The following is a 23298-nucleotide window of genomic DNA, read 5'->3' as shown; positions in this document are numbered from 1 at the left end:
AGTATCCCACCACCCCATCAACATCCTTCCCTGCCTGTGTGGAAGACAATTTGCACAATACTCTCTTTCTCTACTTTAGTTATCTTCGATATTTCGAGACCAGTCCCACCAGCACTCATACCTGCCTAAAACGTAATGCTAGACAATGTGTTTTGTGCACTCTAGGAATTCTAAAATTTTAATAATTAGGGTCGGAAGAGATCACTGCAGCAAGTTGCTCAGGTCTGAGATTTTTTTGTGTGTCTCTAGATCTCGGCTGTGTGGGAGATTAAGTAGAGGTGGCTGGATGTGGTGTCATCTCGGAGTCCCATTAGGGTGGGGGGAAGGAGAAAGGCGCACTCCTCCCCTGTCCTGTGAGACTTGGCATTTGTTGCCACCGCCACTTGTACCTGTAGCTTTTCACTGACTTCTAGAAAATAGTGGCCACTGGGGATCCTAGAGGGCAGGTGAGGGACAGCACCTGCCCCCGTCTGGAGCAGCCCAATGGGAATGGCCTACTGAAAAGTCTAGGGCCATCTCTGCAGCAAGTAGCTCGGGTCCGAGATTTGTTTGTGTGTCCTATTAAAAAAACTTTTTTGAAAAAAAAAACTTTTTTGAAAAAATGACTGGTTGGTTCTGTGGCTTCTGTTACATCCCAACCAATTTGGTGTGCTTTTACTGGGCTATCAGTATTGTAGAATTTGGAGACATCATACAGAATGCAGACCTGTGCTCCAGAAAATTCAGAATATTTAACTCAGCAGTCTGTGTGTCAGCAACTTTGGGGTATGGGAGTGGCTGCTGGGGTTTTGTTGGGGTAGGAACTAGTCCGCCCCCTCTGAGATCACTCCAGAGGTCTCAGCTGGGAACAGGTGGCTAAGAAATGTTTGCAGCTAGTTAGTCACTTTTGAGATTTATTTATGAGTCTTTGGAACAACGCTGGTAGATGAGCTTACATGGTGGTGGCAGTGGGACATGGGCCTATCTTGACATTTTTTTTTTGAGACCCCGGGGGCGTAGATCTCCAAGCCTGCTCGTATTGGGACTGGGGCCTCCTCCACCCAGATACCCCATCTTCCAATATGTAGGCGTTACACCCACCAACTGCCCCCGGCACCATGCAATCCCATCAATGGCCAAGACCCAGAGTCTATAAAACCCTGCTCCCGGAAGAGAACAGTGCAGAGTCTCCTGCCTCTGCACCTGGCTGTTCTCACCAGGGTCCCTTGGAGGAGGGTGGGTTGAGTTTTCCTCCCCACCCCGAGCAGAGCCCTGGCAGCTGAAGACCTCCTGTTCCAGCCACAGCCATGCTTAAGACCACTCTCTACACGTTCAGACGATCCTCATGTATGAAGGAACCAGCCAAGGAACCCAGGTGTGCTGGACCCGGGGCATAGATCTCCAAGCCTGCTCGGATTGGGACTGGGGCCTCCTCCACCCAGATACCCCATCTTCCAGTATGTAGGCATTACACCCACCAACTGTCCCCAGTGCCATGTAACCCCATCAACAGCCAAGACCCAGAGATTATAAAACCCTTCTCCCGGAAGCACGCGGCCGCATTTGCAGCTGGATGACATCTTATCATCTAGTTCTTACTCTGGAGAACCTGGCAGGCTACCAAAAGTATCCTGCCCACACGGCAGAGTCTGGCAAACTCCCCGTGGCGTATTCAATATGCCAAAAACCACTAACAACGATAGGTCTCATTCTCCTGACCCTGAGAGAGCCTCGAATGTGGCACTTTTTAAAATACCAGGGCTAGGATGAAGGAGACGTTACTGGGGCCTACTCGAGGCAATTGATGAACAACAGGAAGACAGTGATACAGACAGTGATAGTGATTTTTGGGTCACACCCGGCGATGCTCAGGAATTCTTGGGTTTGCACTCAGGAATTAGTGAGTTCTTGGGGGTTCAGGCGGTGCTTGGGGGATCATATGGGATTCCAGGGATTGAACCCGGGTCAGCCACGTGCAAGGCAAATGCCCTCCCCACTGTACTACCGCTCAAGCCCCTATCTTGACTTCTTAAGCAAAGAACTTAAGGGAATAGGAAAAGGTGGCATTTCCCCTTCTCTACCCAGGAGCTGAAATTTCTTCAAACACTTGGAAAGTTGGACAAGCCCATTTACCACAGCATTATAGAGAGAATGTGAATGAGAAAAAAAGCCATGAGGCCTGGGAGCCCTCCAGCCTGCAGGCAGGGCAACAGCCCTGGGCTTGCATGGTGCTCTGTGCAGAAGGGCCGAGGCTTCTGGCCTGGAAACAGTAGCTTTGTTTCCAGGGCTTCAGTGCGTCACCCATTTCTGCAAGCAACAGTAGAGCCTATTCGGGCCTGTCCCATCCCTGACAATCCAACCTCAGCCTGCCCAACCTTGGCTTGTCCAACCTCGAGGGTTAGTCCTATATCAGCCTCCCCCCATGACCTGTCCAACCTCAGATAATCATCAGATAATGTCGAATAATCATTGACCCCTCAACAACGTAAACTATGGAGATGATGATGAGGAGGAGGTTTAGGAGATGGTCCCTTACAGAGCCGCATCTTTCAACCTTTGTCTGGTTACCACTGCTTGGTCTATAGACCAGCTATTATAACCAAGGCAGACCCGTAGTCTTCAACCTTCCCACCCCTGCAGACTGGAATGGGTCTGTGGCCTGGCGCTGCCTCATGTCGCCTGTCATGACATGGTCCTCCTTTCCCAAGCATGGGGTCCTCCCATCATCCTCAGGAGTGTCTCTGCTTCCTAGACTTCCTGCCCATCACTTAGCGTCACTCTTTCTCCTGCTCCATACTCTTTCTTCCTTGTGGCAGGGAGAGGGTACAGAGGGGGACTGTGTGATTGCTTACCTATCCCTAGGATATATACGGCTGCCAGTTGTGCTGTAGCTTCAGTCACCCACACATTTCCTTCTTAAGGGACCAGACTACTGCCCACTCGCTTGTTAAAGGCTGGGGACTTTCTCAGGGTGGCAATGGGGGAATGGGGTACAGGGGTGGCGTTCTGGCAGCCCCACCCAAGTAATGAGGGCCCAGGCCCGGGAGCAGAAGCTTTGAAGCTGTGTCAAGAAGCTTTCCCCAGGGGAAATCAATGATAGGACCCCAGAGTCCTGCATTCACCAAATGACACGCTTGGTCCCTTTTATGAGGAAAGGAACTCCTTATTGGAAACCAAATTACAAATTAATTAGCAGCTTCCTGTGGGGCTGAGGAGCCTCATCAACACCCCCCTGCTGACTTTCTAGCACGAACCCCCTCACTGCGTGGCTATAAAAGGTTGTCTGCAGGCCGGCGATGGCAGAAACTGGGGCTCCAGGGAGCTGTGTGGAGGAGAAAGACCTACCCAGCATGCCATCCAGCTGCTCCCCAGCCTCTGTCAAGAGCTGCCCCCGGCCTGCCTCTGCCTGCTCCAGCAGCCTGAGCTTCCGGCCCGAGCTGTGCCTGGGCTACGTCTGCCAGCCCATGACCTGCGTGCCTTCTGTCTGCATGCCCCCCACCTACCGGCAGGCCAGCTGCCTCCCCAAGGCCTACCTCTCCAGCTGCTGCCGGCCCACCAGCTGCCGGCCCACCAGCACCATGGGCGTCTGCGGCTGGGTATGCGAAGGGACCTTTAACAGCAGTGAGAAAGAGACCATGCAGGTCCTCAATGACCGCCTGGCCAACTACCTGGAGAAAGTGCGACAGCTGGAGCAGGAGAACGCCACCCTGGAGAGCAAGATCCAAGAGGCCTGCCAATCCCAGGTGCCCACCATGTGTCCCGACTACCAGTCTTACTTCAGGACCATCGAGGAGCTACAGCAGAAGGTGAGGGACATGCTGTCAGTGCCATTTGTGCGCTGGGTGACTGCCATAGGGGGTTGCCGATGTAGGTCTCACTCCACAGAGTCGGAAGGTCCAGGGAGAGGACACTTCCTCAGGGCGTTGGGTTGATGCATCATTTGAGCACTCGGCCAGATTCCTTCGTGGGGAAAGAGTTCTGGGGTCCCTCCGGTCTTTGTTCTTCTGATGACTCACTGCATGCCTTGGAGAGCCACTTCTCTTCCCTAAGCCTCAGTTTCTCATCGGTGCAATGGGCACTGTAAATGGTCCTCCCTCAGAGGTAACTTAGGTGGGATCTTTGAGTTCTTACAGGCATGAACTTGCCCAGCTCTCAGTGCTCAGAGAACTGTCAGTCAGCTGCACTCAGAAGTATGATTGACTTCTGGCCAAACATGAATCTTTCCTTCCATGCTGGGCATGGCACCCAAGATGGGGCATCTGGGCTGAGAGGGCTTCAGATATCAATCTCATATTCTCCAAGGACAAGCATGCTTCAAATATCCCCTTGCATTTGTGGGAAGTGGGCTTCTGCAGGAGGGGGGCACCCCACCTGGTCCCCACTGGGGCCTTTTATCTCCTCTCATCCTAGACCCACCCCACTCTTTTATTGTATATATTGTCTCCCAGGTTCTATGCACCAAGGCAGAGAATGCCCGGATGGTCGTGCACATCGACAATGCCAAGCTGGCTGCTGATGACTTCAGGACCAAGTGAGTATGGCCTGGGGACAGGGAAACTTCATCTTCAGGTGTATCCATGGGGAGGAGTCAGTGTTCTATTAGCTTCTTTGAGGCAATCCAATACCAGCACTTCCAAGTGGGTCCCGGGTCTCCGTGCCTCCCCTTTTCCCACTTGGTTGCTGACCCTGTCCCTATCCAGGTATGAAACTGAGGCAGCCATGCGGCAACTGGTGGAGGCTGACACCAATGGCCTGCGCCGGGTGTTGGATGAGCTGACCCTGTGCAAGGCTGACTTGGAGGCCCAGGTGGAGTCCCTCAAGGAGGAGCTGCTGTGCCTTAAGAAGAACCACGAGGAGGTGAGCCCTGAGGTCAATTGGGGGCTGTGCAGGATGGGCTCAGCTTGTCCCTGGGAACACCAGCAGCCTTTCGAGGCCTCGGCCCAGTACTTCCAAAGGTACTGGGGCGAGGCCTTGAAAGGTACTGAGTACTGGTACTGAGTCACCTGCTGGTGTCTGGGAGCCCTCTGCAGAGGTCTGTCCTTTCGAGGTCACATGGAAGGGTAACTTGTGTGTCTACTTGTGTGTCTACTGATGCCTCAGTGATTTTTTCTTCTCTATCCCCTGCCTCGTTCTCCCTTCTCTCTGCAGTTAACTTCTTTTTTGTTTTTGGGTCACACCTGGCAATTCTCCGGGGTTACTCCTGACTATGCACTCAGGAATTACTCCTTATGGTGCTCAGAGGACCATATGGAATACCGAGAATTGAATCCAGGTTGACAGCATGCAAGGCAAACACCCTACCTGGCAGTCAACTCTGAAACACATCATCCAAAAGCCACTGGCCAACCCTAAATCCTCTGATTTTTAATTTGGCTTTGGCAGGTCTGGGAAATTAGCTCCTCTCTCCCTCTCCTCACACCCCACATCTGTTTGGGCAGGATTCACCTGAACTATGACACCTCCCCCTCTTCCCTAGCTAGACTTGCAACCCTTTGACTTTGTGCTTTTTTAATTTTTGGGGTCATACTCAGTGGTGCTCAGGGTTTACTCCTGTTTCTGTGCTCAGGGATTACTCCTGGTGGGGCTTGGAGGTCCATGTATGGTGCTGGGGATAGAACTGGGGTTGGACTAGTGCAAGGAAAGTACCTTACCTGTACTGTGTCTTTGGGCCTTGGGATTGGGTTGAGGAGGTGCCCACCATTCTGGCTGTGTTTCCTTCACTGTAAACTAACAGCCAGTTATAACTGCTCCCCATGCCCAGAGGCCCTTGACTCAGACCACAGAGATCTGGGAACCCCACCAAGAAGCCACTAATGAGGCATGATCAGCCTCTGTAACAACTTTCTGTCTTTGGCAGCCAAGCCTGCTCCAAGTTGGGCCTTGGACTCGGGGAAGCCAGATCCTGCTATCTGGAGGAAGGCTGGCAACAGCCGGGTTTGGCCCCGTGTGCCAAACGAACTCAGCTTCTGCCAAGGGGACAGGTAGTGCTGTATTGGGGAGCACCTCCCCTCACCCATCCCCGGGTGTCCAAGTGAAGCAGGGCGACCGCAGGACCCTGCAAAGTGGACAGAACCAACAACATAGACACCTTACCCTGGCCACTTCCATTTTTTTCCACGCCTCTCTGGGGTGCCGTGAGTTGAGCTTTCGTGTCCTCCCACTTGCCCGGGACTCTTATGCCTTTGCAGGAGGTCGGGGCCCTTCGCTGCCAGCTTGGGGACCGCCTCAACATTGAGGTGGATGCCGCGCCCCCCGTGGATCTGAACAGGATGCTGGAGGAGATGCGGTGTCAGTATGAGACCATGGTGGAGAGCAACCACCGGGACGTGGAGGAGTGGTTCAATATGCAGGTGGGCCTCCCCGCTGGGCTGGGCGGAGCGTGGGAGCACCCCTGCATCCCCGAAGAGCACCAGCCTCCCCTCCGCTCCCCCACGGGCAGATGGAGGAGCTGAACCAGCAGGTGGCCTCGAGCTCAGAGCAGCTGCAGAGCTACCAGTCGGACATCATTGACCTACGACGCACTGTCAACACTCTTGAAATTGAGCTGCAGGCCCAGCACAGCCTGGTGAGGCCCACGGGGTAGTGGCTCCCCAGCTGTGCTCCCAGGGCAGGGAGGAAGTGGGGAGGGGGACTGAAGCAGCCACACCCCTGCCCTCCCACGCCACCCCGTACCTCTGCTGAGACTCCTGGAGGGAGTTTTCTCCCAGGGCCCCTCTGTCTGCTGAAAGACCTTGTGTGCCTCTGTACTGCTGTGGGCACCCATGCCTCATTCCTCCCTAGAGGGACTGTTTAGTTCCTCGTTTATGTTTTTATTTTGGCTTTGTTTTGGGTTTGGGGGCTATACTCACCTGTGCTCAGGGCTTTCTCCTGGCTCTGTGCCCAGGGATCATTCCTGGCAGGGCTCGGGGGACCTTAACTGGTGCCAGAGATCAACCAGGGCTGGCTGCCTGTGAGGCAAGTGCCTTAATTCCTGTGCTAGCTTTCCGGGCCTGGACCAGTTTCTGTAAGTGCCCTTGAGGTCTGGATGTTTTACAAGACTCTCCCTGGGGCTTAGCAGCCAGCCTTGGTGACCTCTGTTTTGACAGGCCATCAGGGAGGGACACCCCATCTCCCAAGCTTGAGTTTAAAGGAGGAACAAAGGCATTCATGACTTCTTGGATCTGGGTTCAAACCCTGGTTTGGTGTGTGAGCAGCTACTAAGAACTTGCAAAAGCCACTAACCTTTTCTAGGCCTCATTTTCCCCAGATTTGAGAGGGAGGGCCTGAGACACTTGACTCTTCTTGGCCTTTTCTTATCTCTGTTTGATTTTTGGGCCACACCCAGCTATTCTCAGGGATCACTCCTGGCAGCGCTCGGGAGACTGCCTGTGGTGCCAGGATCTAACCTGAGTCAGTCGTGTGCAAGGCAAGCCCCCTCCCTGCTGTGCCATTTCCCCAGCCCCTTCTCGGTTCTTTTGGAATCAGGTCACATTCCCTGGCTCGCTGCCCTTAATAACCTTGTCTCTACTGGGCCACAGAGGGACTCCCTGGAGAACACGCTGACCGAGACTGAGGCCCGCTACAGCTCGCAGCTGGGCCAGATGCAGTGTATGATCACCAATGTGGAGGCACAGCTGGCTGACATCCGCTGTGATCTGGAGCGGCAGAACCTGGAGTACAAGATGCTGCTGGACGTCAAGGCGCGGCTGGAGTGTGAGATCAACACATACCGGGGCTTGTTGGAGAGTGAGGACTGCAAGTGAGTGGTGGCCCTGGTGGGGCCCTGCAGACCCCAGGGCAAGGCTGGGGGTGGTTGCAAATGGGTCTCCTCATAAGACAGAAGACGCTGTCATGATGGAGGTGCTAGGAAGCGGGTATGACCAAAGATAGCTGGGCAGGGAGTCATGGCGCCAGCCCCTAACCCAGCCTGTGGAGAAGGCTCAGTTCTGCTCCGACTCTGTAGACTCCTCTCCTGTGCCATCCTGTGCCAGGCAACCGGGTGGGGTGGGTGGTTACTGAGATAGATGGTGGCAAGGCAGCTGCTCTCAAGTTATTTCCTTCGGCTTTGGGAGCTGGGCAGACAGTCAGCTGGTGTTCAGACTTGGCAGGCTCACGGGCGGTGCACAGAGCTGAGGCAGGGCAGGCGGGAGGAGGATGAAGGGTCTGTTTCAGCCTGTCTCTGAGATCCTTGACAAACTGCAGGGGAGGGAGGAATCTTTCTTTCTTTCTTTCTTTCTTTCTTTCTTTCTTTCTTTCTTTCTTTCTTTCTTTCTCTCCTTCCTTCCTTCCTTCCTTCCTTCCTTCCTTCCTTCTTTCTTTCTTTCTTTTTTTCTTTCTTTTGAGGAGGGAGTAAGAACTGACTTAAGTGCCTGTCTCCAGCATTAGATGGTAAACACCCAGGATTCAGAGACAATAGAAAGTATGTTAGCCCCTGTCCTGGCACGTAGGTGCTCATGGAACCCATATCCATGGAGTCAGTGACAGGAAGAAGGTGCAGGTGGATGCAGGAAGGACGGAGTGGAGGGAGTAGGGAAGCTGGGCAGGAGGATCTGGCCATGGTTGGGTTCACCTGAGGAAGAAAGGGGCTGGATCAGGGCAGTGGGGACCTGGTGGAGCTGCGCAGTGCTTGCCTGAAAGCTGCCTCCCTCCCTCCCTCCCTCCCTCCCTCCCTCCCTCCCTCCCTCCCTCCCTCCCTCCCTCCTTCCCTCCCTCCCTCTTGCCCTCCCTCCTTTCTTTCCTTCTACTTTTCTGTCCTTCAGGATCTTGTCTGGAAAGCCCCATGCTGTTTACATGCACAGTGTTAACAACTTGATGAGGCTAGAGAATGGGGAGTAGGGGACCCAGTCCTTGTCCAGTGCGATGGTGCTGCTCCCTCGGACCATTTTCTACAGGAGAGGCGCAGGCCCAGCATGCTGGGGGATGATGCTGGGGGAGCCTGGAATCTGATTTGTCTTAGATGTTAAATTTCCCTGATTTTTGAATGTTTTTGGCAACAACAACAACAAAGAGTGTAAGGATCAGGGAAGCACATGGTCCTTGGGCTGCCTCTTTGGATTGGGGTCCACCCACTGTCCCCTGTGCTGGCCTTGGGTTCGAGCTACTCTGCCAGACTCTGAGATTTCCCCTCTTTCCCTTTGCCATATATTCCTATATTCCTTCCGTACTCATCGATGAGTTCCTCTTATTCACCATATTCTTTTTTGTTTTGTTTTGGGGTCACCCCTGTGGTACTCAGGGGCTACTCCTGGTTCAGTTCTGGCATCAATCCCAGCAGTGCTCAGGGGATCAAATTCAGACCCTCCAGCATGCAAAACATGTGCCAGCAATCTCCCTGGCCCCTTTCCCACATTCTCACCAAATGCCTGCTCTGTGCCAAGTGTGGGGTGTGGGGTACACATGCACATATGCACACACACACACACACACACACACACACACACACACACTCCAGCTGGACTCAGGCCTATGGGGAGAAGGTCCCGCTCACTTGTCCTATGTGGGGATTTGATGTGGAGGGAAGCTGGAAGCTCTTCTTCACCTTGAACACCAAGGTGGAACCATGGAAGGTTCTGGGCTGGGGAGGGGCATGTTTTGTGTTTCTAGAAGATTGCTCTGATTGTAGAGTTGGTGATGGACAGGCTAGAGTGGTCCGTTGGGGTGGGGGGACTTCTGTTAGATGTGATCAGGGTCCTGGGAAGATAGGTGGAGATGGTGCTGTGGGGGAAACCCTGCTGGATACTGGGGTGGGAAGTGGTGGATTTGTGGCCCTAGTATCCTTCTCCTCTAACCCCACGCCTGTGCCTTTCTCCACAGGTTGCCCTGTAACCCGTGCTCCGCCCCCTCCTGCCCTCCATGTGCGCCCTCCCCGTGTGTGCCTCGCACTGTCCTTGTCCCCTGCATGCCCTGCCCCCAGGGCCGCTACTGAAACCCTGCAGGACTGGAGCAGGCCTGAGGGGCCTCTACAGGACCAGCCTGATCACAGTGTAGGGGCCACCCAGTCCTTGGGGAGCCCCTTGCCAGGAGGAGGAGCCTGGGGGTAACTGGATGGGGCCCATCTGCAATGCGCTTTGCTACAGCAAGGGGCGCCCCAGCCCCCGTCTCTTGGAAACTGCCTCTCATTTCCCCAGGGCAACTTGTTCTCTGCTGAAGCTTCTGTCTCGTTGCCTTGAAGGGCCTGTGTGCTGATTTGACTGAGTTAATAAAAGCCTCATTCAGTGGCTCTGTAAACTCCTCTACTCTCTTAGGCTGCTGCGTTCACTGCTCAGTTCCACTCAATTGGGCTCTGGAAGAATGTGGCCAGATTCTATCCTTATTCCTTAGGCCCCATCAGCTTCTGTGGAGCTTGTCTGAGAGGCATTTGCTAAAAAAAAAAAAAGTCTTGAAACTATGTAAAACCGGGAGTTGGTCCAGAGCCAAGTAATAAAATAATAAAGAGAAGGAGGGAGATAATTATGCTTAGAAGCCAAGGCCAGACAACTGTAATTGAGAATAATTCTGTAACACCCCACCCTCCACCTCATTATAGCTGGTACAATGGGATCATTCATTCCCCAGTTTCACCGACTCCCTGCTGAGTATAGGCTCTGCATTTGGGGCTGGCTGACCCAGATGACAGCTCCCAGGTCACTTTGTTAATAATGTCCCATCGAAACCTTGCAAAAAACCAAATCTATGAAAAAAAGTGCCATTATAAAGCTACCCTTTATTAATGAGGAACCTGGAGTCCAGAGAGATGAAGAAACTTACCCAAGGAAGCATAGCTCAGAAGAGGTGGACCCAGGACTCAAAGCTAGTCCTTCAGTTTTAGCGATGCTCAGAACATCCACATTCCAACTCCTTCTGGGGATACCAAACCATGCAAGTGACCCCCTAACATTTGGACACAAGTCAAATGGGTGGCCCCATTCTATCCTCAGTCAGGGTCACCTAACAACAGCAACTGCAAACACTCCCATTACTTCCACTGACCCTTCTGGGCGTGCATTAGTGCCAAACAACAACAGTGGTTTTCACAGCCTCCCTGTAGGACCCATCGGGTTCAGGGTGGTTTTAGGGGTGCAAATGGAGGTATGGAGAAGGCCTGAGTCAGGGGCCCAAGTGACCAGCAAGAACAAAGCTTTCACTCCACCACTGTAGCATTCTTGCTGTGCACAGCTGCTGGCCTTCCTGGAAGCTCCCATGGGGGCAGTGTTGGGGGGTGGCTGGTCTGGTCTACAGGGAAGCAGAGTCCTATCCAGCAGGCCCTGGGGAGGGGGGCTGCGGGGAGCAGCAGGGGCCTGTGAAAGACAGGTGGGAATGAAGCCCAGAGGTTTTGGAGGTGTCTGCTATGGGGAGGGGAGCTTAGTTTCCTACAAAGTTCCTGACTTCTGACTCCAAGGGCTGCTGCACAGTCGCACCAAGGATGGCCTGAGTAGAGCAGAATTTGAGAAGGTTCCCCCAAGGAGGATAAACGGGATAGTGGGGGGCTAGCGTGTGGTAACAGGGACTCAACCGGGGCATTGTTTTTGGGGATGAAAAAGGAATGCTCTTGAGGGGTACTATGAAGAGGGGGGGCATGGGGGTGGCTAAACATTGGCAGTGGCAGATAGAGGAGAGAGCCAGGAATAGGAATCTTGAACCCCTTTCTGAACACCATGCTCCAAGTCTATAGTTCTTCCTTTAGGAGGGAGTAGGGGTTCTTTCAGGGATTGGCACGTGCCAAGAAAGGTCAGAAATGGACTGGGTCCCTAAGCTGCCTGTCTTGCAGGCACGTAGCAAGTGTATGGTGAGACCTCACCCTGCACTCAGCTGGTAGGTTCCAGCACATCATCAGTTTTAATAACCAAGTGCAAACCAGCATCCTTCTCTGCATCCTTCTGTAGCATTTGTCTGCATTGAGATTATCCTGGTAAATGTCATACAGAGAAGGGAACTGAATCTTTGTTCTCTGGTACTTGATCTGCTCTGGCTAATCTGACAGCCATTAGTGATACCAGTTGATTTTTTCACCTGAAATCAACAGGATTGAAATGGCAGCATTGAGCCACATTTCAAACACTGAATCCCTACCTGTGGCTTGTGGTCCCGCCCTTGATGGTGAGAATATAGACTACTTCCATCATGACTCTGTTGGCTGGTGCTGTGCTTTCAGCATCATGTGGAGCTTTGCAAGGACCTGGTCCAGCCTTTTTCCTGTGCAGACAAGAGCCTTGAGCCCAGGAGACTGGAAAGATGTATTCACAGACACACAGCCGACAGGTGGGAACTGCAGCCAAGCCTAGCAGGTCTCTGCACTCCTTATTCATCCTCCAGATTTTATTATTATTTTAGGCAGGTACATGGTTTCCCTTTCCCCTTCTTCCATGTCTCTAAGAATAGACTCTTTTCTCTGAGAGGATGGAGCTCTTTTCTTGGACTAGAGTTCTGTTGAAAACAATGAACAACTGCCAGATTCAAGACGTCCTCATCCTTGAAACACTTGACATAAAATAGGAGGAGCCTGGACCTCAGAGCAATCAGCTCAGAGCCTTGGGGTGGGAGGGGAGTCCTGGGCCCTTTGGGAATTTCTACTGGTTCCTGTGTCCAGCAGATATGGTTCAATTCAACTTGGGGCTTGTTTTCACAACTGTGTGTCACTCTGATTTGCCAAGGCCTGTCTGACTACCTCCTGCTCACCCCCCACCCCTCAATGTCTATTTACATTTTCTAGATGAAACTTAGTCCCAGGTCCTGGAACACACACCTCTCCTGGACATGTGTGGCTGCCATTTTTCTTAGTGGATGGTGCCTTCCCACTGGAAATGCCATGCCCGGCTCCTGATGGCTCAAAGGGTTGTTGATATGGGAAGCATTTCTACCCACCTGCACCAGGACCTCTTGGAAACTGGGGCCAGTGCATTAATGCGAGGATTCTCCTATCAAAGCATTTGGGTTTAATTAGCTCTGGTTTACAGGAAAACTGAGGTGTTCTAAAGCAATAAAACCTCCAGTCTATTTGATGTTTGGGAGAAACTCCCACAGATATCAGGATCCTCCCTCATTAGGGTTTGGAAAGATAGGACAGTGTTTCAGAGACATCAGCTTTCACACGGAGGCCTTTTGGACCTCAATACCCTAGGGGCAGACCTCTGTGTGTGTGTGTGTGTGTGTGTGTGTGTGTGTGTGTGTGCTGTTCAGGGAAACTCAGCTAGAGGGCGATGGTGAGTGAGAAGCCAGGGGGTGACACTTCCTGGGAGGAGGGTTGGGTCTTCCACTCTCTGTTCTATGAGGCACACTTTTACAGTCAGATCAAAGAAGAATACAGCAGGTGATAACTGAAAAAAATAAATCAGTAACAAACAATGCTTTTTGGGTTTGTTAATTGTAGTACATGAATGCAAGAAAGGACCTCAGTTTTGTTCAACAGAAAATTCTTTATTTTATTTTTAAACAATTAGCCAGGGACTGGAGTGATAGCACAGTGGGTAGAGCATTCGCCTTGCACACGGTCAACCAGGGCTTTCCCAGCATCCCATATGGTCCCTTGAGCACTGCCAGGAGTAATTCCTGAGTGCAGAGCCAGGAGTAACCCCTGTGCATTGCCAGGTGTACTCAAAAAGAAAAAAAAAAACAATTAGCCAAGATAAAAATTTCTACTTCTAAATAGTTCTCGTTCTACTCCACAAATCAGTAATCAAGTTTTCCTGTGCATGTTTTTTTCCTGAATAGGAAATGACTGGTGGCTTTGGTTTTGTAGCACCTGGGCTGAACCCTCTCACCTTCATCCCATCCCCACTACCTACTTCCTCTGTGTACCTCAGTTTCCTTCTCCCCTTTGGAGGCAAGTGTGGTTCCCCTTCATCACAGGTCGGGGACAGTGTGGGTTCACACATCTCACTGTGGCTGGCAGGTTCTAATGCTCCAGAAATGTTGGCACAGGAAATTTTCTATGGCCACAAGCCCCCTGTCTTCTGCTTGCTTCCAATGATGGTGGCTGTTGAGTCCAATGTCACTTTTCTGAGAATCTGGGAGTCCAGGTTCCAGAAAGAAGAGTTGCTGCAGTGACCGTAATGGCATCCGGGCACTTTGGAGACACTCTGCTCTGCTCCTACATTAGAAAATGTGGACGGATTCAGTTATGGGCCACAAAGACTTGGTCATGTGGGCAGTTCTGAATCTGAGGCTTAGATCTGGGGTCCACCAGGAGGATGTCCTCTCTCATACCAGTCCTTTGACTTCCCAATCTAGGAATCCCCGTCAGGTTTGTCTCAGTGGTTGGCCTCTGTAGACCGGGGATTTGCAAACCAGAAACTCAGGTATTCCGTCCTGGAAGGAGAGGGGCTGGAAACTGAGTTAATGATCCATCAATGCCTGTGTGATATGGCTACCATAAAACCCCTGTTCACAGGATTTGGAGAACTTCTGGGTTGGCTAACATGCTGAGGTATTAGGAGAATGGGGTATGTGTTCTTTGCACCCTTCCCACATACACGCCAAGGTCCCCTGCCTCTGGTAGTTTTCTGTGTCTTTTATTATATTCTGTCTAATCAAACACCAAAAGCAGCTTATGTGCCTGATGTCTGGGAATAAATCCAGCAAATGACCAAACTCCTAGGTCCCTGGGATCCCCTCAAGGCAAAGCAGGTACATCAGAACTATAGTTGACAACCGGAACTTGAACTTTGCCATTGGAATTGATAAGGTGGAAGTGATAAGAAAAAATGTGTAAGGTAGGGTTAACAGCAAGTAAGGGATTAAAGGTGGCAGAGACTGATCTTACTGAATCAAAGGGATGTGAACTATAAGGCTTTACAGTTTACGTTAACAGCAGGTAGCTATGGCAACAATGGGGAGCTGGAGTCCTAGGGTTAGAGGTGGCAGAATTGGGTGGGGGTGGGGGGTAGGGTGGGGATACAGAAACATATATTGCAGCACAGATTAGAAAAGGAGTAAATCCAAGCAACACATTTCATAACAGGGTACACATCCATAAAGTTCAGGAGTGATTTCCCATATCAAAAGTGGAGGGGAAGAGTACCAGGTGAATGACTTGATTAAATTGGTTATTTTGAATCTTACCTGCTAAAAAGATCTCCAGTCAAAATAGATCATGGGATGGCTGGAGGTGGGAGCTAGCAGATTAAGGGAAGCCCCTAGCCAGGTAATGCTCTTTGCCCTCTCACCCAAGCCTAGACAGATGGATAGATAGCAGAGGGCTGTGCCTATATGCCTGTAGCCACGGTCAAGGCGACAGGAAAGCCAAGGTAACGGGAAACTGCCAGGGGACACTTTGGGTAGCCTAGGAAGTGGGTTCGAGGTGGCTGGGTTCCAGCTGCAGATTCCAGGCCAGGCACTGGACAGAGAATAGCTCAAGGACAAGATTGGGTCATCATACACTGGAGCCAAGCAGAATGTCAGGGGCAGGACTAAGACATTGTAATCTGGACTGGGCATTGAGGGACAGGATGAGCGACATCATACATGGATTAAAGGAGAGGCCTGGATATTGGGGGAAGGACCTGAGTCCATCGACTTCAACTGTAGAATAAACCTCAACTTCTTTAGCATCTGAGTTTTGTATGCAAACCTTTCATCAAGTTCTCAAGAACCCACGAGTTCAAGACTAAATCCCCTTCCATGAATCTCAAGTGGGCAGTCTCAGGAGGCAGAACCCTCACCATATGCGATGGCAAAGGAACCTGGGTGGGGCCATCACAGAAGGACATTCTCAGACACTTGGGTGGGGCAGACAATTGTTCAAGGTGTGGAAAGCTCACACATCCGGTGTGTGGAAGAGATAGTGAATGAGCAAGTAAAGAAAAAGACACACGTGGTTTTCTAGATTGTGTCTCCTTTGACCCCTTCTTTGGGCCACCCACAGGGCAAAAGGAAGAAGGAAAGCTCTAGACACCAGAGTGAGTGGGCCCCCAGTCCCAGCCCATAGAGTGGAACCTTGTCACAAATGGCTCCCCCCTTTCAGGCAAGGACTGTACTTTTTAATAGCTGCTTCCTAGAACATCTTGAGAAATGGACAAGAGAGGAAATAAGTGAACCCAAGAAGCTGACTTCACAGATTCGGGACTACACTGAGAAATCAAATGGACGCAGTTGTTCCTCTTTAAAATGAAAAGGTACCTCTTTGTTTATTGCCACTTTAAGGGCTGTACCCCTGGAACAAGAAAGTCACTTAAGTCCCCAGCCTCTTCTCCTGAGCTTCCAGGCTTCCTAGACCTGCAATCTCTGCATCCTTCCCTTAACCCCCTCTGCACTGGCAATTTTCAACCTCTGAGACAGAAGTGTGTACTGGATGGTTTTTCCTTTTTTCCTTCCAGATAGAACCAAGCCTGGGGAGTAGGGGGCAGGGAGGGAGCCCCATCTCTTCCTCAGTGGGCTCCCCCACCTAGAAAGGTCCACAGGGGCTCAGGCACAATTTCCAGGTGCAGGCTTTCCATGCCACATCTTCACTGCGTGCTTGTGAAGAGTCTCACCACACATCAACTCCTGACGTCTGTCTGCATTGGACACCTTTCCTAGAGGTTGGCTGGCCTTTTCCAAGTAAGAATATGTGTGGGTCCCTTGGTGCACATAGGTGGGTGGAGGATGGCAAGCTTCCTCTCTGCTGTTCCAGATGTTAGCCTGGATCTTGGTTCTCCTTTAGTCACTGAGGACCACAGGGACTCCTGTTAAAGGCTCAGGGAGGGAGGCCCCTCTGAGATAGGAGGGCGAGAATCCTCACCCCACACTGACCTCCTTTGAGAAAAATGCAAATCAGAGCAATCAAGCTACTACACAAAGTCAGAGTCAGCAAATCAATCTCATCCTACAAAGCAGCATCCTGGGAACCCGCCAGGGGAATTCCTGAACTGAGAATTTTCTTCAGAGAAAACTGTGGAATCTGGCTTGGGGTCAGTCTGGAGGTGATGAAGCACGAAGTGTGTTTTGAGCTGGAAGACATCACGGTTTTTTATTTAGGTGACGGAATGAATCCTGCAGGAAAACAAGGCCACAGACTGGACTCTAACTAGCCCGTCAAAAGGAAGGACTTTGAAAGTTGAGCTTTCGGCTTTATAGAGAAGCTCATTGCTGCATGAGGAGGTGGAAGAGTGCAACAAAGGGGTGTTTGAAGGTGACACCTATGCAGATTGCACCCGAAGCTTCTGAAGGATGGGGTGGCCTGGGTCGGGTGCTGGCTCCTAATTATGGTGTCTGAAGGGGTAATTCATCGAGGAGCTCTGAGTAACCCTTTGGTCAGAGCCGACCACTACTTTGCCTTTCCTGGGAAACCCCATCTGCACAGAATTCACCATGTCTCTGTTCTCCTTCACAGAACCCCAAAGCATGTGTCAAGCCTCCATATATCTGCTCCCCAAAGCGTTGTCTGTTTGGCTTTTGATCCATGCACAGAGCACTGGCAAGTCCTCATTTTTTTTCAGAGATCTATATTAGGTCTCTGTTGGGCCTAAGTACCCAGATATTGCAGTTAGAGAGAAAATATTTTGTCTATTAGCTGTTAGCAGTTGGCTGTCTCCTGGCAGTGTGAATAGGAAGCATAACAGGGCCATTTTGGAGAGAGAGAGTTCTCTTTGGTAGATCCATGTGTGTGGTTTTTGGAGAAACCCTGCCCTATCACTTTAGGACCCCAATATCAGTGTTTTTGAGAAAAAATTCCCCTTCCTTCTTTCCTTCCTTCCTTCCTTCCTTCCTTCCTTCCTTCCTTCCTTTCTTCCTTCCCTCCTTCCTTCTTCTTTTGACAGTACTCAAGGGTTACTCCTGGTTCTGCACCCAGGGATCACTTCTGGCAGTCTCGGGGACCATATGGGGTACTGGAGATTGAACCCAGGTTGGCTACATGCAAAGTAAACACCTTCCCCACTATACTAACACTCTGGCCCCCCAAATTTCTTTTTTTAATATCAAGTTCATGGCCAGTTTTGACACCTTTTAAATTCTTGTTTTGGCAATGACTCAGTGATTCTCCTAGTGGGGGCGTCCGGGAGAAGAAAACCAGATAATGAGAACAGGCCTGGCCACATCACAATGGGGTTGGTTAAGTTTAGAAGAAGGACTTCACATCTCTGGCTCTCAGCACCTTCTTTCTTTGATGAAGTTAAGATCAGACCATCCACCTTCCAGGATGGTAGGAAGGATCTGACAGAGGTATGGCTCACACGTGGCCAGGACTCTGTCGCTGACATTCAGTCATGGAAGGAAGGCACGCTTTGGTTACTCAGGGTCTTCTGCATTCCTTAACTAGTTTCTTATTTGAGATTCATCTGTTACTGACTTAAAAAATAAATTAATTAAAAAAATTGAATTACAGTGAGATACACAGTTACAAAGTTGTTCCTGATTGGGTTTCAGTCCTGTAATGTTCCAACACCCCATCCCTTCACCAGTGGACATTTCCCACCACCAAAATCCCCAGTTTCCCACCAACTATACCCCTAGTTTCTCTTCTGCCCTCACCCCTGCCTGCCTCTATGGCAGTCTCTCTCTCTCTCTCTCTCTCTCTCTCCTTTCTTTTGGGGTCACTGGCTTCTTTTTTCTTTATTTTTTGCTTTTGGGGTCACACTTGGTGTTGCACAGGGGTTATTCCTGGCTCATGCACTCAGGAATTACTCCTGGTGGTGCTCAGGGGACCATATGGGATGCTGGGAATCGAACCTGGGTCAGCTGCGTGCAAGACAAATGCCCTTCCTGCTGTGCTATCACTCCAGCCCCATCACTGGCTTCTTAAGCTCAGTTTTCAGGCTCTGGATCAGTCATGGTCCTTAGAGTCACCCTGATATTGATGACTATCTCAGAGTTCCTGTTGAGCCCCTGGGCTGCTCAAGTGTGGTTATGTCCTGATGGACAGCAGTAGCCACCTGCATGTGTGCACCACAGTGCTGGCAGAGAGGATGCTCCGGAAGGTGCCTGTTGTATAAATAAATGTACTTTGTAACCATTGTTTCTTCAAGGGAGTTAAAATAGCCAACAACTGATATAAGGAAATGTGGGGTCTCAAGCTAATCAAAACATGGGACAGCTACCAATAGCCAGTTTTCTTCTTTTACAGGGAAGCCTGGTTGAGTCTGAACTCAGGAGAACGCTGCTGGACTCTGGTCTCTCTTGCAAAATGCCATGGACAGCTGAAAGGGCCCAGTGGGGTGCAGGTACAGCCACCAGGAGGCCAGTTCACCCAAATAAAGGTGCCAGCATCGAATGGGTCAAAGGACTCATGTTCTTTGAAAAATGATGAAAAGCTTCTGATCTCCCACTGACAGTCAACCTGATATCAAAGAGTCAAGAGGTACCTCATTCATCACCGTTCTTTTAATGAGGCGGAGAACGCTGGTGGTAACTCAGGAGCTGAGTAACAGATGACCCACCGCACTAAGCAGAGAATCAAGGTGTGAGGTCAAAGCCCCGAGCCAACACCCACCGGGATGGGGTATAAAAGGGCAGGAGGGAAGAGGGGTGTCAGACTCAGACGCTTGGCCTTGGAACCTGCTCTGAACCACCTGTCACCGTCAGCTCAGCACCATGACTTCCTCCTGCATCAGCTCGTCCCCCTGCCAGGGCAGCACTAAGTTTCCTGGAGTCAGACGTTTCTGCATCCCCCCCATGGACCACATGGAGCTGCCTGGGCCTGAGGTTCCCCCCATGTGCCTGTCAGCCACGGTGGCACACGCCAACAAGGTGCGTGTGGGGTCCACACCCCTGGGAAAACCCAGCTTCTGTGTGCCTGCCAGCTGCCACACGGCCTGCCCCCTGCCAGGAACCTGCAACATCCCTGGCAATATTGGCAGCTGTGGGCCCTATGGCGAAGGTGCCCTGAATGGCCACGAGAAGGTGACCATGCAGTTCCTGAATGACCGCCTGGCCAACTACCTGGAGAAGGTGCGGCAGCTGGAGCGTGAGAACGCGGAGCTGGAGACCAAGATCCAGGAGTGGAGCAAGTGCCACGAGTCGACGATGTGTCCCGACTACCAGAGCTACTTCCGTACCGTGGAGGAGCTTCAGCAGAAGGTGAGCACCAGGCAGGGGGGTGCTGGGTCTGAGGAAGCAGAGGACATGGACCCCTGAAGGTCAAGGAGCTCTGGGTCTTGGAACCTCTTGAAGGAGAGTAAATACCACAAATGTTCTGTTTTCTCAGATCTTGTGCAGCAAGGCTGAGAATTCCAGGCTGATAATCCAAATCGACAATGCCAAGCTGGCTGCTGATGACTTCAGAATCAAGTGAGTAACCTTGAGGAATGATGCTTTTCCCTGTTCCACATCTCAGGGTCCAAATACTTGCTGAGTACGGGAATGGCTCTTCTGTTTTTCTTTCCTTCCTAAATTCCCCTCTCTCTTCCCAAATGATTTGTTTGCTACAACTCCACTGGGTTGAAAGTAGAAGAGAGAATGATGAAATCAAGCAGGGTGAGTGTTGTTGTGACATCTTCGCTTGTCTTTGTAAAAGGGTTATGACAAATCAGCCTGGGTTCACTCACCAGGAGCAAAATCAAGTAGCTTCAGAATAAACTGAGCATGCGCTTATGAATTTGGAACCATTTAGGAATAGGCTAATGTTCAGTTTTCCCCTTGGAGAGCTCTGCTCTCAGGTGCTTCCAAGATAGAAAGGGAAGAGATGGAAAACCAGCTGAATACAAGGACCGAGAGCAGATATATAGCAGCCAACACTGCTCTCCTTCACTTCAGAGAGCTCTTGCAATGGTGTCAACCCTGGGATACGTGCGCTTCCCAGTCTCTTCATCTCTCTAACCCAATGTTGCCTCAAAACTCACCAATAAATTGATCCTTGCCGTGACTATGTCTCTCGACCCTGGGCAGTGGCACAGAAGAGTATGAGTCTATTTTGTCGGAGTTCAAATGATGAACTCTGAGTTCAGTGAGCCTGGAAGGTTAATGAGGACAAGAGGGTTCAGGAGCAAGGGCGCTGAGTAGAGTTGGCCATGACAATGCTGACCTTGTGTCTCCCCGATGAAGGCTCGACAGTGAGCACGCGCTGCGCCAGGTGGTGGAGGCGGACATGTGTGGCATGCACAAGTTACTGGACGACCTGAGCCTGGCCAAGGCTGACCTGGAGGCCCAGCAGGAGTCCCTGAAGGAGGAGCAGCTCAGCCTCAAGCAGAACCATGAGCAGGTGGGGGGCCTGGGGCCCCAGACTTTCAGGGAAGGGGTACAGAAAGGGGAACCTCTTTTACCTGGGCTCAATTGGTGCTGGGATATAGAGGTGATCTGGGTCTGGGCACAGGGCTGAGACTGTGGGGGGCACCAGAGGAGGGTTTTGTGCCCCTTTGGGTTACCACGTGACTTTGGGTAAGTCCCTATGAGGGCTTTCCCCTTTGCTCACCAGGGTGTGTGTGTGTGGGTTGATCCCAGAGGCTGCTGGTCACAGAGAGGCTCTGTGCCACCTGCTCTGTCCGAAGCCCTTTTGTCACCAGGGCATTTGTCTTTCTGCCCATGCAGGAAGTGAGAATCCTGAAGTCTCAGCTGGGGGACAGGCTGCGGATTGAGGTGGACACGGAGCCCACCGTGGACCTGGCCAGGGTGTTGGCACAGATGCGATGCCAGTATGAGACCATGGTGGAGACCAACCGCCAGGATGTGGAGCAGTGGTTCCAGGCCCAGGTGAGGCGGGCACTGCAGGGCAGGTGAGCCCTCCACTTCCTGTGAGCAGGGGGTGACGGTGTCCCTGTGTCATTTTGCTGCAGTCAGAGGGCATCAGCCTGCAGGCCACGTCGTGCTCTGAGGAGCTGCAATGCTGCCAGTCGGAGATCCTGGAGCTGCGCTGCACAGTGAATGCCCTGGAGGTGGAGCGCCAAGCCCAACACAACCTGGTAGGGGAGCCCCTGCATTGCCCCCCCCTGAGTTGTGAGGCATAGACCACACACTGTCACACACTGTAATGTTTCCTTTTAGTCCTCTTGGCTTGTTCAGTCTTTACATCTCCTTCCTCACTACCTGCCTGTTCCTTTGTCTATTTATGGTCAAGTTCAAGTCAAGCCCAGGAACACACTTTGCAAAGCTAATCTCTCATTTTCAAAAGAAAATTGAGTTTGACATTCATTATACAACATTGCAAGGGACTCTAACTTTCCATTAGGTACTGAGATAGGGGGAAGAAGCTTCAGCTTTGGGTACAGTGCAATTCTGTCTCAAGTCTCTCTCATTGCCATCTTTTTGATGGAGAGCTCCCAGGTGGGAGTTCCTGAGCCGGGTGTTCAACTTGGGGTGTCCCTGACGAGAGATGTTCGCTGAGTGTGCCTGGAGTTCCCCGAGGCCGCAGTCCCTGACCTGCTCTTCCCCATGGTAGAAAGACTGTCTGCAGAACTCCCTGTGTGAGGCAGAGGCCCGCTTCGGCACAGAGCTGGCCCAGATGCAGTGTCTGATCAGCACCGTGGAGGAGCAGCTGGCTGAGATCCGCAGTGACCTGGAGCGGCAGAACCAGGAGTACCAGGTGTTGCTGGATGTTAAGGCGAGGCTGGAGTCAGAGATCGCCACGTACCGGAACCTCCTGGAGAGCGAGGACTGCAAGTATGTGTGACCAAAGCACTTCTTGGAGAGACAAAGTAGGGAACCTCACGTGATCCCCAGTGTGCTTGCTGTAGATAGCTCCAATCATGTGCTGGCTGGGCACCTCATTGCTCTGGGCTTCGCAGGATCACACTGTGGAGGGGGTGTGCAGGGGATGACTGAGCACTGGGCAGTGGGCACTCTCCAGGGCTCCATGGAGTTCTGAATCAGAGGAAGTTGCTGCTCCTCAGACAGGAAACTAGACTGTAAACATCAGCAGGTTCGGAATCTCTTTTCCTTTCTTACAGTTTTTCTACTAGCTTCTGTGGGATAAAACCTTACTTGCTGTGGAGAACTGCAAGACCTCAGCTGACTCTGGGGGAACACAAGAGGCACCCAATGGCCAGGGCTCCCCTGGGGGCCTGTCCTGTTATTTCAGAGTGGTTGGGGTGGGGGAGCATTGCCCCAGCCTGTCACCAGAACCTCCAGTCCTTCCCTACTGTTCTTAACCTCATTCACCTTTTCTCTCTCTCTGCAGACTGCCCTGCAATCCGTGCTCCACTCCACCATCCTGTGTGGCACCCTCATGTGCTCCCCGTCCAGGCTGTGCCCCTCGAACCACCTGTGGGCCCGGTTCAGTCTGTGGAGTTGGCACGGGGGGCCGGTTCTGAAGACCCATGGACCAGTGGGGCTGGGGAGGACGAGGAGACAACATGATTGTTATGAGTACCTGGCTTCTCACAGCACCTCATCTCTGTCTGAATGGCCCTTGCAAAGATAGGGAGAGGCAGAATCGGGGCTCTTGGAGGGGCCCCTTCTTTCCTAGCTCCTCGTTTTTCCTGACAAGCCTCATCCCCCACTGCGATGGGACCTGACCCC

The 23298-nt window shown here is 51.7% G+C and overlaps 2 protein-coding genes across 2 annotated transcripts; both read left to right on the top strand.

Moving 5' to 3' along the window:
* The first annotated feature begins 3329 nt into the window (after positions 1-3329).
* On the top strand, positions 3330-10003 carry KRT32 (keratin 32). Its single transcript, XM_056128195.1, has 7 exons — positions 3330-3785; positions 4428-4510; positions 4680-4836; positions 6168-6329; positions 6419-6544; positions 7497-7717; positions 9772-10003. Exons 1-7 carry the CDS (start codon positions 3330-3332, stop codon positions 9881-9883), a joined length of 1317 nt encoding a protein of 438 aa, XP_055984170.1. The 3' UTR covers positions 9884-10003.
* Positions 10004-19560: 9557 nt separating this feature from the next.
* LOC130035083 (keratin, type I cuticular Ha8-like) lies at positions 19561-23090 on the top strand. The gene is made up of 7 exons (XM_056126564.1): positions 19561-19926; positions 20054-20136; positions 20890-21046; positions 21373-21534; positions 21618-21743; positions 22220-22440; positions 22958-23090. The coding sequence occupies exons 1-7, from the start codon at positions 19561-19563 to the stop codon at positions 23088-23090; spliced, it is 1248 nt and encodes a 415-aa protein (XP_055982539.1).
* The last annotated feature ends 208 nt before the right edge of the window (positions 23091-23298 follow it).

The sequence above is a fragment of the Sorex fumeus genome, unplaced genomic scaffold, assembly GCF_029834395.1.
Source record: "Sorex fumeus unplaced genomic scaffold, SorFum_2.1 ptg000063l, whole genome shotgun sequence".
NCBI classification, from domain to species: domain Eukaryota; kingdom Metazoa; phylum Chordata; class Mammalia; order Eulipotyphla; family Soricidae; genus Sorex; species Sorex fumeus.
The sequence above is the reverse complement of the archived record's forward strand: the minus strand, read 5'-3'. Positions and strand labels throughout refer to the sequence as shown.